Source organism: Sinocyclocheilus anshuiensis, unplaced genomic scaffold (genome assembly GCF_001515605.1).
Source record: "Sinocyclocheilus anshuiensis isolate Anshui unplaced genomic scaffold, SAMN03320099.WGS_v1.1 scaffold3220, whole genome shotgun sequence".
Lineage (NCBI taxonomy): Eukaryota > Metazoa > Chordata > Actinopteri > Cypriniformes > Cyprinidae > Sinocyclocheilus > Sinocyclocheilus anshuiensis.
Window position 1 is genome coordinate 70,615 of NW_015548710.1, and position 15,954 is coordinate 86,568.

General features: G+C 37.9%; 1 protein-coding gene across 1 annotated transcript in view; it reads left to right on the top strand.

Moving 5' to 3' along the window:
* The window catches only part of LOC107656865 (ephrin type-B receptor 3-like), a 34,442-nt gene that overhangs the window by 3,919 nt on the left and 14,569 nt on the right, over positions 1–15,954 (top strand). Inside the window, exons 2-9 of the mRNA XM_016444816.1 lie at positions 405–469; positions 1,966–2,250; positions 2,840–3,227; positions 7,694–7,849; positions 9,772–10,107; positions 11,833–11,957; positions 12,336–12,492; positions 12,923–13,031. Of these exons, the coding sequence (XP_016300302.1) occupies positions 405–469; positions 1,966–2,250; positions 2,840–3,227; positions 7,694–7,849; positions 9,772–10,107; positions 11,833–11,957; positions 12,336–12,492; positions 12,923–13,031 (1,621 nt within the window). The remainder of the gene's footprint in view (positions 1–404; positions 470–1,965; positions 2,251–2,839; positions 3,228–7,693; positions 7,850–9,771; positions 10,108–11,832; positions 11,958–12,335; positions 12,493–12,922; positions 13,032–15,954) is intronic.

Genomic DNA, 15,954 nt, shown 5'->3' on the forward strand with positions numbered 1-15,954 from the left:
TCATCGAACGCTGACTTACAAAGTGAATAAAACATTCACATGTACGGTTAATTTGCGGAAGCTGGCTCATGCAGTTTTGCTCCACTGATCGGAGTGTATTTAAAGAACAGCGATCGCCTGGGATGCAGAATGTCACTGTGCTGCGAGCATCCCTGCGGTACGCAACAGGATCTGTTCTCAGATCAGCCACAGGCCAGAGCTGGAGTGCGTAGATAAATGCGGATCACATTATTAGTGTGTGGAGTGAAAACAGTGATTAGGCCTTCCACTATGCGGGGAATTCAAATGAGTGAAGTGCTTTGATATGTACCCATTTAAATTACAGTTTTTAGAGTGCTGATGCTCTGTTGTGTTTGGAATGGAGGCTGCTGTTGTCGGAGCCTCATTGATTGCCTGTTTTGCAGAGACTCTTATGGACAGCAGGTGGGCTACTACAGAGCTGGCGTGGACCACCTATCCAGAAAGCGGGGTGAGTTACAGCGTTTTCCTGTTTGTAATTGTCCGAAAGGGTGGCTATTAATCTACACATGCATTGACGAGACAAATGAAAGGGGGCCATTAACAAGAACAATCATTCACCACCTCTGTGTTTGCAAGCAGCAGTTTATTTTACACATGTGACTGGTGAAGAAATTAACCACAGCGAGTCTGACCTTAAGCCTTACACCCCCCACCCAAATCCACTCGCTCCCGTAGTATGATTTGTCTTTGGAATGTGCATGCGAAGTCAGTCAATGGAAATGATGGGTTGCCATGGCAACAATCTTAAGCAACTCAGCCCTTTCCGCAGGCTGGCGCTCGATGTCTGGCATCTCAAAAGCCATGCATCATCATAAGTAATATGTTCCTTCACACCTGGAGATAAACACATGCTACCCCTCGCTGCGGGGCCTCTTAATTGTGTTGTGAGAAGTTCAGGCAACCCAAATGTCACCTTTGAGAAAGCATTTCTATTTACCCTAACCACCGACATGAATTTAATTGAGCATTTGAGTCGTTCATTATTCCTACTTCCATTTACTGCTGCTTTGAGGCAAAACTTACAGGTATCATCTTAATAACGATCCATAGATCTGGGTCATTTTAGGATTTTTAGGTTTTATGTGACACTGTGTCCTAACCAATAATTTGTCAGTCCATAGTAAACAAGAAAATGTGGCATGATTTCAAAGCCAATCTGAAAATATGTTGTATTTAATAAACAGGCCAATGACGAAGAATGCCTTTTATACCATATGGTATATATGGTATGACTGTAAAATTGGCATGTGCCAAGTAAAAAGTAATATTTTCTTTCTTATTTTCATTTAAAAATTGTTTAAGGCAAAATATTATGAATAAAAATATCATGAATTATTAATCCATACATACATTTTTGGGAGTCACACCGCTTGACATTTTACAGGCAGAACCTTGCCCTTAAAAAGGTCAAATTATCTGATATTTGAGGAGACATAATGACATTGACACACATTATGATAAAATTTCCTGTTTAATTTTTTTCCCCCCTGTATGTTTCTGCATGTTGGTTGCACCACATGACTAATGTTTTTTTTTATATGAAAAAGCAGTACCCTTAAGGAATTATAATACAAGATTATGTAAAACAACTTAAGAAGGTTCTCTTTTCAATCATTTATTTATTTATTCAATTGTTATGTCACTGACCCATACAATTATGTGGAAAAAGATTAATAGATCAAGGACCATTCAATAGAAACTATATATAAAGAAAGATTTCACTACATAAAGAGAGAGGAAGGTAACAAGTTACAGCATCACTGAGTTCCATGTTTTGCTAGTTTCACTGGAAGTAAGCAATAACGCAATAAGACCTTAAATGATAAATTACACATATTCTTTACACAATTCCAAAGGTCTTATCTACTATAATTTTTCAGTTGGACATTTAATTTCAAGAAAGTTCATTGTGCATTCAGTGACAGTATTTTATGCCCTTCTCAGTGGGAAGAAGTGAGTGGATATGACGACCACTTGAGCCCCATCAGGACATACCAGGTCTGTAACGTACTGGAGCCCAGTCAGAACAACTGGCTCCGGACAGACTTCATCCCACGACGGGGAGTTCTTCGAGTTTACGTGGAGCTCAAGTTCTCTGTGCGGGACTGTGGCAGTATTCCCAATATTCCCGGGTCCTGTAAGGAGACCTTTAATCTGTTCTACTATGAATCGGATGGAGACGTCGCCACAGCAAGCAGCCCGCCATGGAGGGAGAACCCCTACGTAAAGGTCAGCCGGAATGATGACTTCTTTTAATTTAAGACTTTGCATGATGATACATTTTACAATGTTTTGGTGAATGATAGTGTCTTATTTACTTTGGAATGTAACATATATTTAAAGAGATTGTCATCATTTAGTCACAAAAGAATACATTAGGTCAGTGTATTTTTGTCCATTTAATGAATGTAAGTTAGGTCCAATATAATTTTTTTAGAAAGTCATACAGGTTTAAGATGCAGTTACGTTTTCATGGGCGATCTCCAGTCATTTTAATAGGAAATAACACAAATAGATATTTCGCACAGATTTCGCAACAGGTTCAAGTTGGACACATGGATTTGTTGCGTTGATCAACAGAAAGCTGCTTAGTTTGAAAGTGACTTCATACATTGCTACACTATTGACAAAAGACAATGGACCCACAAAATTTTACCAAAAGTTCACTAATGTGACCTTTAGAATGACTTGGGTGAGAAAATGATGACAGAATTACAGAGATAAAGGTTTACAGTCCACAGAAAGTCCTAACACTCTGTGACTGGACAACAATATCAAATTGAATGTACTTACCTTCTCTATTTTCTTTTGTCCCCAGGTGGACACCATAGCCCCCGACGAGAGCTTCTCATTGCTGGAGTCAGGAATCGTCAACACCAAAGTACGGAGCTTAGGTCCTCTTTCCAAAGCTGGTTTCTACCTGGCCTTCCAGGACCTGGGCTCCTGCATGTCCCTCATCTCGGCCAGGGTCTTCTTTAAAAAGTGCTCCACCACCATTGCTAACTTCGCTGTCTTCCCCGAGACGGCCACTGGTGCCGAGGCCACCTCTCTGGTCATCGCCGCCGGAGCCTGTGTGCCAAACGCCATCGAGGAATCTGTCCCTCTAAAGCTGTACTGTAACGGAGATGGAGAATGGATGGTTCCCGTGGGAGCATGCACCTGCATGGCGGGCTTTGAGCCGGCCAAGAAAGATACTCAGTGCCAGGGTAAGTGTTTGACTTTTTATATCAGAAGAAAGCGGATTCTGGTTGAAGCTTTTGAGTGTTTGCTGGTAGATGCTACAATATGGATTATAAAATCTGTCTGAAGCAATGTAAAGGTTACTTGCAGGTCAGAGCGGTTTTATATCCTTTTTTATGCAGTCACTGGTAATGCTAATTTTTTTACACACACATAACTCACATTGAATAGCATAAATTAAGCGTTAGCGTTAGTTCTGGCAGGTCACGTGAGTCAAGCTTGCATCAGCTGATCACATCTACCTATAGGAATACGACACCTATCGCGACATTCCTATATAAGCTCTATTCAGTATTATTCAGCAGCTTTTCAGCTTGCTCCGGAGCAAATTACCCTCCTCCATCCCCAGCTCCTCCTTTCGCCACAGTCAGGACTTGGCTTTCTGATATTCCTTGCTAATCAGACTCCTTTATCTTGAATAAAGTGTTACACTTAAATATCATTAAATACATTAATGATATCTGCCTTGTTCTGTTATGTTAACCCTAGGGGGTTATTATTGCTGCTCTCCCTGCTCATTCATGACAGGCTGCATGAACAGAACCATACCGCCAAACCAAACTTTATGCTAAGTATCTATCATTTTGACGATAGTGGTCCTGACAGAACTAACTTTTTTAGCTAAATTTAAAAATTTAGCATAACTAAATTTTCAAAGTCATTCAAAAGACATTCAAAATTTCTCAGTTAAGTTTTTTTGATAATGTGAACTAATTTCACATTTAGTGGTTTGCTATTTTTTATGTTAAAAATGAGTTTGTATTAACATGCAGCTTCAAATAGATTTTAATTTTTCATGTTTTTGTAAGTAAATACAGGTGCATCTCAATAAATTAGAATGTCGTGGAAAAGTTAATGACAGTGTTATGTATTATAAACATATTCAGTTGTATATGTGGTAAAAGATAGGAGTAATTCAGCTTTGCCATCACTGGAAACAATATTACCTTTGTTGTGTTTTTATTAAATAACTGCAGCCTTGGTAAGAATAAGAGACTTATTTAATTATTATACTTACTTAAATATTTAAATATTTTACAAATCTTATTGGCCTCAAATCTTTAAAATATAGTGCATATTTTATAAAACCTACACCATAACAATAATACGCAAAAAAAAACATAGCATTTTTTATTTAAAAACACATTATTTTCTTATTTTTTTTAAATGCCTTCAAATGTCCCCAAAGGAAGGTTTTGTCATACTGCAAATTTGTCCACACAAAAGTCAACTCACAACACACATATACAATTACATGAAATGAATAGTTCACCCAAAAATTAAAATTAGTTTTCTGTCTTCCATTTAATAAAAGTAAATCCGAATCTTTTTCTGAGTAGTCATATTGACTGCTTTTATGAAACTTTTATGGTGCTTTTTTGTTCTCTTTTATGAACCTGTTAGCGTTCCACTGTGTGTTTTAGGCAAATTTTACAGAAATGCTAAGGGGTTAACACATTCTGCAGCATTTCTCTATTCGTATTCCACAGAAGAAAGAAAGTCATATGGCTTTGATGCAAGAAGTGTTATAAGACTATTACCTAATTGGATTTCTCTTTGCATTCTGGGGTTAAAGGCCAAATCTGTTAATAGGATTTTTAGGTGAATATGAAAAGGCCAGAATTTAGGAGCTCAACAAGGCAAGTATCGCCTGCCAGTCCAGAATCTGGAGTTTCGAACAGTAAGAACAATGCAAGGATTCGCCCGTACTGATCCACAGTCTCCCCGCAGACCTTATCTGGGCTCAGCACAGAAGAGAGAGAGTCTCAGTAATGGGTGGAGGACTGCAGTAGTGTCAGAGAACAAAGCTGCCAACAGCAGCAGACCACAGCTTCCACTGACACATCTGATAGGGTCCTAACAGTACGATATACCAGAGATGGATAGTTCTGCAGAAGGCAAAACCAATTCTCGACCGCAAGTCTGGGAGAGTAATGGGGAAAATTAAAAGATAGACTACAGAGAGAGCAGGGGAGGAGAGACAGGGAGTGCGAATGAATTATGAGGTGGGCTCAGAGTAATAAAATGTGAATTGGAATGTGAACTGTTCTCTGGGAAGGAACTGGTGGACAGAGGGGAACTTCCTTTGAGATTGCCAGTATGTGGCGGCTCATTTGTTTCCATCTGGTTGTTCAAGGTTAAGAGCTTGCCTTAAAGGACTGATAAATTACTCTCCCAGGCTGTGCTATACAGCCATGAGATGCACCATGTCCAATGGAGAGTGCGTCTAATTTCCTTTATCACCTTCCAGCTTTAATCCGCAGGCCCACTGACACACACAGAAGGGAAACAGCCAAGCCCAGTTAACATTTATATGGGCATGTTCTCACTCTCTCTCAGTCTCTCAAAGCTCTTCCCATCTCATTCTCGCGCTCTGTCTGAATGCGTAACGCCATGCATGTTAAGGCTGAGAGCAGGGGTCACTCGCTCGGATTTTCCACTGTCTTATTACACTAGCCGTGAAGCGATATGTGTCATGGGAGGAATACTGAAGATGAATTTTTTTTTCTGTATTTGCTATAATTCACCTGTGGTGTCACATGCAGGACACATCTCTCGGCATGGTCCCCATTAACTGCAGTGTTTTGTGAGGAGACACGGGTGTGGTGGATTGTTCACAGGAAAAACAGAAAGCAGCCGATTCCTCAGCCAGACTGTTACATCAGTTATTTTCTTCCAAAAGAAACGGACTGACTTTAGTGCGGTTAGCAAACTAACTTCTTCGGAGCTTAGGTGATTCATTCTTGTTATAAATGTTTTGAATCTTATTCTTAAGTGTGTTTGTGTGTTGTACTTCTCATATTTTTAGTAGCTATATACAGCAAAACTACAGCGCTTCCAGTAGGCTATTTTACAGAGCTGTCAACACTGGAAACTCCGACGGCATGCAATCAGTTGACGAACACCCTATTCATATATAAAACTAGGCTACATGTTATTAAATTTAAATTTTTATTGCAAGTTTCGTTTGTGTTTCTCCTCTTTTATTTGTTGCATCCATTGCATCTGAAAATGATCTACACTATAGGCTAGATAATTTAGATCAATCTATATTCAGAAACAGGTGCCAAAAGACATGCCCCCTCACTTTACGTGCTCTAGCGTCGACCCTGAGTGTGTCATTTTTGTGATGGAAAAATATTTTATTCGCAGCTGTTTCATGATCCAGATATTTCAAGTGCCAACACAATACTGAAAAAACAAATGGCAACCTTAAAGGAATATTCCAGGTTCAATGCAAGTTAAGCTCAACTAAGAACTGATAATATTGATTACTACAAGAAATAATTTTGATTAATCCCTCCATTACTTAAAGCAAAAAGTTACGATGCGACACTCACAATGGAAGTGAATGGGGGATTTAAAAGCAAGGCAAGTCACCTTAATCTCTTTATACAACACAGATTGTTTCAAAGCAGCTTCACAGTATAATAAAAATAAAAATAATAGCATCACTGATTCAAACTTTATCAAATACAAGACAAATCCAAATTCTGCTGTAAACAGCTCTAAAAAGACAATAGTGTCATTATTCAGCTCCAATCTGTTCAGTGTTGATTTAAGCAGAAACGTGAAGCTTAAAATATAAAAACACATTCATCCTTCTGTTAAAATGAGAGTATTATTATGATATGTAAAGTTGTTCTTGTTGTTTGTATGGTTGTTTTAGGGTTTTAGCCATTATATTGTCATGGCAATGAAGTTTCGGTAAGGCACTTAACGTGGAAATGAACAGGGCCATGGTTGTTTTAGGGTTTTGGATTTAGGATTACCATTTTTTTACCTCATAATACAGTTCTTAATACAGCATATTTTATACCATTTTTAACATGTAAGAAATATTTCCCAAAATAGCCAGCGCTCAGTAACTCAACTGCTGGGGAAGAGCTCCATTTGACCAAAAACTACCCAACACTGGAAAAAAGTAACCCAAAAAATGACCCAACAGGCTCAATCAGTGTTTGGGTTCTTAGAGTGTTACATAGTAAAATCATGTTAACACACAGATTGTTCATCTTTTAGCTATACTTTTGATTAGCCCCATTCACATCCATTGTGTCTTATTATAACCAAGATTTTTTCTCTTTTGAAAGAAAAGGAGGGAGTAAAAAAAAAATTTGTGGTAACCAACATGCCACAAATGCTGTGAATTTAACTTGCATTGAACCTGTAATATTCTATTAAGGAGCTATTTCTATTTGGATTTGTTTATGTAACCAAACGTATTTAGGTTGAGTCAGTGATGTTAAGTAATATTTTTGACAAAATTTTATATTTTATATAATTATAAATATATTTTAATATGTTAATATTAATTTAGAAGCATGTTTTTAGGTTAACATTTTTAGTGTACTCATTTTTTTTTTACTTTGTACAGTTCATTTTTAAAAATTACATACTGTAACTAACCTTTTTCTTTGTCACCTTTTAGCGTGCACCCCAGGGACCTTCAAATCCAAACAGGGCGAGGGTTCTTGTATGCCGTGCCCTTCCAACAGCCGGGCCAGCTCTAGGGCGTCTAGCATTTGCCCTTGTCAAAGCGGCTACTACCGTGCTGACAGCGACCCCCCTGATGCAGCCTGCACTGGTAAGTGATGATCATCAGTAGCACTTGTCAAATTAACATAGCTCCCACATTGTGCTAATTATATGTTGAAAAGGTCTGTCCTGTGCATTCGGCCCGTTTGATGTGGCGAATAATGACACAGAAAAGCGTGTTGATAAAAAGGCCATGATCGCTAATGTAAGCCTGTCGGTTCGCAGCATCTTTATAACCGGTTAGCTTCAGCGCTGTTGAATCTTGACACATGGATTTAATTGGAAATATCACATAAATTCACACATTGATGCAATGTGTTGCAAAATCCCCTGGTTGGAGAGCTTTTGTTTTTCAGTCTTTTGAAACATTATCAGGAAGCCAGTATGTTGTTTGTAGTTTATGAATTTAAAAAACGGAATTGTGCTGGAGGTATGCACATAAAAAAAGGAAAAAATATGTATTCTTTTTCAATAATTATAACCACAGCTTCCAGTTCCTTAGGCAGTTGTGCTTTTGAAAATCCAACCTCTGGATTTAATTAGTTTACATCATGATTCACTGAGCAAGATTTGTTGGTTAGAGATTTGACCCTGACAAGTTAACTATGGAGTGCATTGTAAATTAGACATTTTTGAAACAAATATGCAAGAATAATTAGATAATTTAGCCAATGACAGCCTGACTTTAAGGCTCCAGCTTTTTAATTAGTCTTGGATTACTATGTAACGATCTACAAAAAGGGTATTTTTTTTATTCCTGACTAAATATATACCGTAGGATATGTGCAGAAAATGTTTTGCTCCAGGACATCATATTTGGCCTGTTAAATTATACATGTTTCACGAGTTTAACTCTTTACCGCTGTCTTCCTAGCTGTTCCCTCGGCTCCATTAAACGTGATCTCCAGCGCGATAATAAAATAAATTTTATTAAGGTTTATTTTTGAAAATGACATGTTGTAACACACCCTTTTCTTTATGATTCTTTAGCGTGCACCCCAGGGACCTTCAAATCCAAACAGGGCGAGGGTTCTTGTATGCCGTGCCCTTCCAACAGCCGGGCCAGCTCTAGGGCGTCTAGCATTTGCCCTTGTCAAAGCGGCTACTACCGTGCTGACAGCGACCCCCCTGATGCAGCCTGCACTGGTAAGTGATGATCATCAGTAGCACTTGTCAAATTAACATAGCTCCCACATTGTGCTAATTATATGTTGAAAAGGTCTGTCCTGTGCATTCGGCCCGTTTGATGTGGCGAATAATGACACAGAAAAGCGTGTTGATAAAAAGGCCATGATCGCTAATGTAAGCCTGTCGGTTCGCAGCATCTTTATAACCGGTTAGCTTCAGCGCTGTTGAATCTTGACACATGGATTTAATTGGAAATATCACATAAATTCACACATTGATGCAATGTGTTGCAAAATCCCCTGGTTGGAGAGCTTTTGTTTTTCAGTCTTTTGAAACATTATCAGGAAGCCAGTATGTTGTTTGTAGTTTATGAATTTAAAAAACGGAATTGTGCTGGAGGTATGCACATAAAAAAAGGAAAAAATATGTATTCTTTTTCAATAATTATAACCACAGCTTCCAGTTCCTTAGGCAGTTGTGCTTTTGAAAATCCAACCTCTGGATTTAATTAGTTTACATCATGATTCACTGAGCAAGATTTGTTGGTTAGAGATTTGACCCTGACAAGTTAACTATGGAGTGCATTGTAAATTAGACATTTTTGAAACAAATATGCAAGAATAATTAGATAATTTAGCCAATGACAGCCTGACTTTAAGGCTCCAGCTTTTTAATTAGTCTTGGATTACTATGTAACGATCTACAAAAAGGGTATTTTTTTTATTCCTGACTAAATATATACCGTAGGATATGTGCAGAAAATGTTTTGCTCCAGGACATCATATTTGGCCTGTTAAATTATACATGTTCCATGAGTATAACTCTTTACCGTTGTCTTTCTAGCTGTTCCTTCGGCACCATTAAACGTGATCTCCAGTGTGAACGAGACTTCAGTGTCACTGGAGTGGTCCGAGCCGCGGGATTTGGGCGGGAGAGGTGACATGGTGTATAACGTGGTGTGTAAGAAGTGCCTGCACGATGGCGGGTCCTGTGCGCGGTGTGACGATAACGTGGAGGTGTCACCACGGCGACTGGGTCTGGCCGAGAGGCAGGCGGCAGTGAGGAATCTACAGGCACACACCCATTACAGCTTTGAGATCCAGGCTGTCAACGGTGTGTCCCCCAAGAGCCCATCCACCCCGCAATATGCCACTGTCAATATCACCACCAATCAAGCAGGTGAGAAATTCATTTTCAATTGTCTAATAAACCAGTAAACCACAGGAGACTGTTTCAACTAGACCAAACAGTTACAATCACAGTAAAGCACAGCCTGCAGTGGCTTATTGTTTTTATAAAACACTGGCACAAGTGTCAATGACAAATAACAGTGTCCTCATAAAGAAAATGTGTAATCTTTTAAAAATCTAGTGCATCTTTTAAAGTTCTAAGAATTGTACTCTTTGAAATCATGTTGGGTTCATATGGTTTTGAAAAACCTTTTTAAATGTAATAATGTAAAATGATGTAAAAATGTAATGTGGTAAAAAGTACAAATTAAAAACAAATTTTCCATATACATTGAATACGTTTTCAGTATTTTCAAGAAGTTGTACAATATATTTTTTTGATTGTACAACATATACATACATACATACATATATATACATATATATGTCTATATATATATATATAGAGAGAGAGAGAGAGAGAGAGAGAGAGAGAAAGCATGAATTATTTATCTACAAATCAAGTTTTTGGGGAGTCACACCACATCTGAACTAAGCTTGCCTTGCCATAAAAATGTAATGCCATAAAAATATAATGTACTATCATATAATATCGTATCATATCAATATAATATTCATTCATTCATTCATTTTGCATGTCTCACCACATGGCTATTATTTGGTAGCCAAACGTTGTAATTGTTAAATAAATAAATTATTAAAGATCATGTTAGACTACTTTATATTTTGAAAAAATATACTTTAAAATTAGAAAAAAAAATCTAATTATCAAAACATGTTCATCAGAGGTGTTCAGTTTGTTGTATGTATGAATGTTGTATGTATGAATGTTGTATGTATGTTGTAATCATTGAATAAATTCAAATTGTCATTGCCATTGACCCACAAGCAAAAATATAATAAAAATATTGATCAATAAATAATTTATTTTTAATTATTCAGTTTATGTGGATATGTGTGTATTTATAATTCTGGATTTTTCTATGGTTATCGAAGAATTGTAAAAAAAAAAAGTGGAGTGTGGAGGAAAATGTATTCTATATTCATATTATTAGTATTTGCTTTACTCTACTAAAGAGTGTTCTGTCTTTTTTAAATGCCTCATTAATGTGCTTAAGTTTGTCATGAGATGAGAGATAACAGGAAATCTAAGTGTGAGACAGGAAAATGTTATGTCAGCTTTTTAAAAATCCTGGCTTCTTAGAAACGCATCTGGAGGACATAGTTAGACACCTTAAATGGACATATATGTTGAATATGCATTATGATTGGATGAGATCAAAGCATCCGGATTTGATGAAGGTATAAAGGTTGAGTTGGGGTGTTGCCTCTTGGTCACACTCTGCAATCTGTATGACTGTTGACCTTTTCTTGCAAGAAAATAAATCTTCAAAACACTTTTGTCTCATACCTTTATTGAAATAGAAAATTGCCACAACAGTTTATTATACACAATAATCAGAATACACTATTCCTATATTGCATAATACTACCTAAACCAAACCTGTAAAGATTGATGTGCAGATTTTTCTCTTTTTTTTTAGTATTTGCATTTAGAATTTTATTTCCCAGCTGTCCGTGCTATCAGAACAGACTACGTAGAGACCCTTTATGGGTCCCGACCCACCAGTAAAGAGTCACAGCCTTAAATAATCTGATGATATTCTAATAAAGTTATTCTGCTTTTTCTCTCTCCATCTCTTAACACCTCCAGCTCCATCGGCAGTCCCCACCGTCCACTTAATGCGGGCCACAGCTAGCACTCTCAGCCTCTCCTGGCTGCCCCCAGAGCGGCCCAATGGTGTGATCCTGGATTATGAGATCAAGTACCAGGAGAGGGTGAGGAACTGCTGTGCATCTAAATCACCCCTGACTGAAGAACTCTTGAACCCCAGCCAGATGACATTACACCAGACACCCAGCATGGGTTTTACTGGCTTGAGCTCAAAGTAACCCTGGCTTGTCTTAAAGTGGAGTATAATGGAACAACAGATGGCTACTGGTCAAAACCCAATGGCTAATTCTAAAAAGAGTGGAGCTTAATTCGTCTATAGGATTTACTTGTGGCCGCATGTTTGGATGACAGTTTTAGCTAGGGATTGTCTTTTCAAATACTGCTAATTGCAGTGAAAACTGTTAACTAAACATTCACTCTAAGCATTCAATGACTCAAGAGTCTAGTTTCGGTCCTTCAGTGTGTATGTTTCTGTTTCTCAGGGAGAGTCGTTCTCGCACACCGTCACTGCACAGCACACTTCTGCCAAAGTGGAGGGTTTAAAGGCTGGCACGGTGTACGGCGTGCAAGTACGTGCTCGTACTGTAGCCGGTTACGGACGCTATAGCAGCCCGGTGGACTTCAGTACAAGTCTTTATGGTAAGAACACAGACATTTTCTTTCTTTTGCATCTGTTACAAAGATACTGAGTCGCCAAGTGCATTTTTATATGCCAAACTACTCATAGGAAAAAATAATCACAAATGAGATCCCTGCTGAATTGTTTATCCTAGACAGCGCTAAGGTTAAATCTCCTGCTCCTTAGATATTTCTCATGAGAAAAAGCCCCTAGAAATGTTGCATGTGTCTAAGTCAATGAATTCAGTATGAATTAAACATTTTGTATCAGATTCTTTCAAGCCTATTTGATCTGATGCCATCCATATTAATTTTTTTAGCTCTTACCGTGTCAACAGCATTGTCTATTTGTATTGCTCCTGATGGATTTTAAAAGAAATGTCTCATTCAGTGTACGTTTGTGTATTTCAGCATTATTGGTATTCTAAATACATTTCGATTCATCTGACAGATGACCCAGAGCGGTCAGTACAGGACCTGTTGCCACTCATTGTGGGCTCTGCCTCAGCAGGATTTGTGGTCATCCTTGCCATGGTGGTCATCGCTGTTGTCTGCCTTAGGTAAGTATTATCATTTATCAATCACATGTACATGGGATAATTCTGTCATCATTTGCCCACCCTCGTGTTGTTGAAATCTGTATGATTTACTTTCTTTTGTGGATCACAATATAAGATATTTTGGAATCGTTTTTTGACGATCTAAATCTATTGACATTTTCGTCAACTAATATAAAAATAAGATGAAAATGTTAAGGAGGGACGATTTGGGAAGAGATCCAGTCAGAACTAATCTTCTGTGTGGTTAGGAGGTCAGACGCGAACATTTGAACTGTAGCAGCCTACTGATCTATCCAGCTGGACATAACAACTTGCTGCACGTCTCATAAAAAGTTAAAAAATGTCAATATCTGAGAGTAAGAGAACAGCAGACATGTGGCTAAATTTGAAAAGCATGATGACGTAAAAGAGAACTCAATTCGGTCTGCACACACCCAAAGCACGCACACAGAAAAGCGCCTCTCACACAGTGCACGAGTACTGAATTTAGTTCTCTTTCACCTTGCATGAAGGGAGAAATACACAAAAAATGATGTTGAATTGTCCGTTTTGACAAATATTCACGTAAACACACTTGGTTACACTCAGTGAACGTAAACAGTTGGGAGAATATCGGATATGTATCAGTATAATACACCCGTGCATTCGGTTTTAAAGGGACAGCAGCCTAATTTAGTTGCGGTTTGTATGTGTCATTAAAGGGATAGTTCACCCAAAAATGAAAATTTGATGTTTATCTGCTTACCCCCAGGGCATCCAAGATGTAGTCAAGCAACAAAAGAAAGAGAGAAAATCACTCACTGTTCTTGACTGAATGACATTAGTAACCCTAATAAGGATTAATCTAAATGTATTTATATATATATATATATATATCTGCTTGAAAGAATGTGGCAAGTTGTTATTAAGAATGCATATTATATAACCATTGGTATTTCATTGAAAGGAGGACAATGTTCTTGTTTCTTTAAGAGAAGTGGGTTTTATTTCATTTTAATATAAAGGTATGTTGTGTGTCACAGCAGTTAAATCTGTGTCGATATTGCATGATAAAACCTTAATATTAAACCTATATAATGAGTTTGGAAATTTTAGAGAAATGCTTAATAAGTGCATTACACTAACTAAACCCATTAGATTTTAGCTGACTAAATCTACTGTAGATTTAGTCAACTAAATTCAGATGACTAAAATATGACTATAACTAAATGGCATTTTAGTCAAAAGACTATGACTAAGACTAAATCAAAATTTGCTGTCAAAATTAACACTGTTATCCTTTGTGTTATATTCCCTTGCCATTAAATTACAGAAAACTAGTTAACGCTAATGTGTAAGCGTTTCTAATAAAGGAGCTAAGGAAGTGATGGCAAATTTGACATTGCTCTATTCTGACCAATGAAATCACGCTCTCAGTATTTTTCTCTCTTTTGTAAAGCCATAGAAATGCTATAGAGTGCATTAAGGCCTGGCTACTTTTTCAGCAGTGCTGGTTCCAGAAGTTTTCATACATTTTTCCCCACAGGGATTTTTAAAAACTCTTCTTTAAAGCACTATAAGCCATGAACCAAGCCAAGCAGCTATGAGGTGAATTACAACATTACAAACTTTTAATTGATGTTAATGTAGTTTTTCACTAAGAATTCTGCTATTAAATAAGATTATTTTAAGTTATAATTATTTAAGTTGAATTCATGCAAACAGATGGCTTCAACAAAAGCATATATAATCGATGAACAGCCTCGGAGCTCACAACAGGTCTGTCTTTATAGGTTTATCAGTTATTGTTAAAATAATGGGGGTTTTACATCCAGAACCCGCCTGTGCTTTATTGTGGATTTTTTATTTTTTATTTTATTTGCTATTGGAACAAATGGGAATGCAAAAATTATATTTGTTGCCATTTCCGTTTACCACTATGGAAGTTTCCCCAACTATGACAATTTATGCTTCTGAGAACCTTCTGTGAAAAGGGTTCATTCCAGCAGGAATCCTTGCGATCAGGAATCTGCATGAGAGTGAAAGATTTCCCCATGCAGATTTCGCAACATATTCAAGTTGGTCACACAGATTCACCAGACTTACCAACCAAAGGCTGCTTGATTTGAAAGTGAGCATGCATTGCTACAATGTTGACAATAGACAACAGGCCTTTTTTTGCCTGCAAAATTTCCTAATGTGACCGCGTCTTTAGACCTGGAACTTGTAGTAAGAAAGTAAACAGGGTCCATTTAGATTTCATGTTGATTTAGCAAAGAGCTATTTGTATTGCTTATCATTTGAATGCCTCGTGTCCAACAAACTCAACAGCACAACAGCTAAATTAGATCAGATAGGGACTGCAAAACAGACTTCAAAGTGCATCTGACTTCGGATATTTATGAGACTCACAAGATGCTCGTTTCAGGCCACTTCGCCCAGATCTGTGCGCAGACTGGGACATTGCCAATCACTCCAGAGACGGCAGACTGCCACTGTGTCTATTTGACACATTCTTCTTGACTGTGACCGCCTTGTTGTGCCAAAGCATCTCCTCCTCTCCGCTTCAAGCTCTTTCTTCTCTCTCATTCATGCCCTCTGCGCTAGTATCCTAATGTGTTCTTTGTGTGTGTGTGTGTGTGTGCGCGCGCAGAAGCATCATTCTTTTCCTTCTGACATTTAAATTGTAGATGAGATGCTAATTAGCAGCAGGCGTCATTGTTAGCACAGGTCAAGAGACAAAAGGAATCCCACAGATGGTGAATTCCAATAGGCCCCTTTGCTCCCGTTCCCTTTCAAACACGCTACTTATGCAGAGTTAGCGAAACAAAGAGATCTTAATGAGAAGGCCTAGATTTAAATACACTGTTCACTGTCTTCAGATACTTGATACAGGCATGAACCGAGATCAAATTAGCATGTATGTTCTGGGCCTGGTTATTTG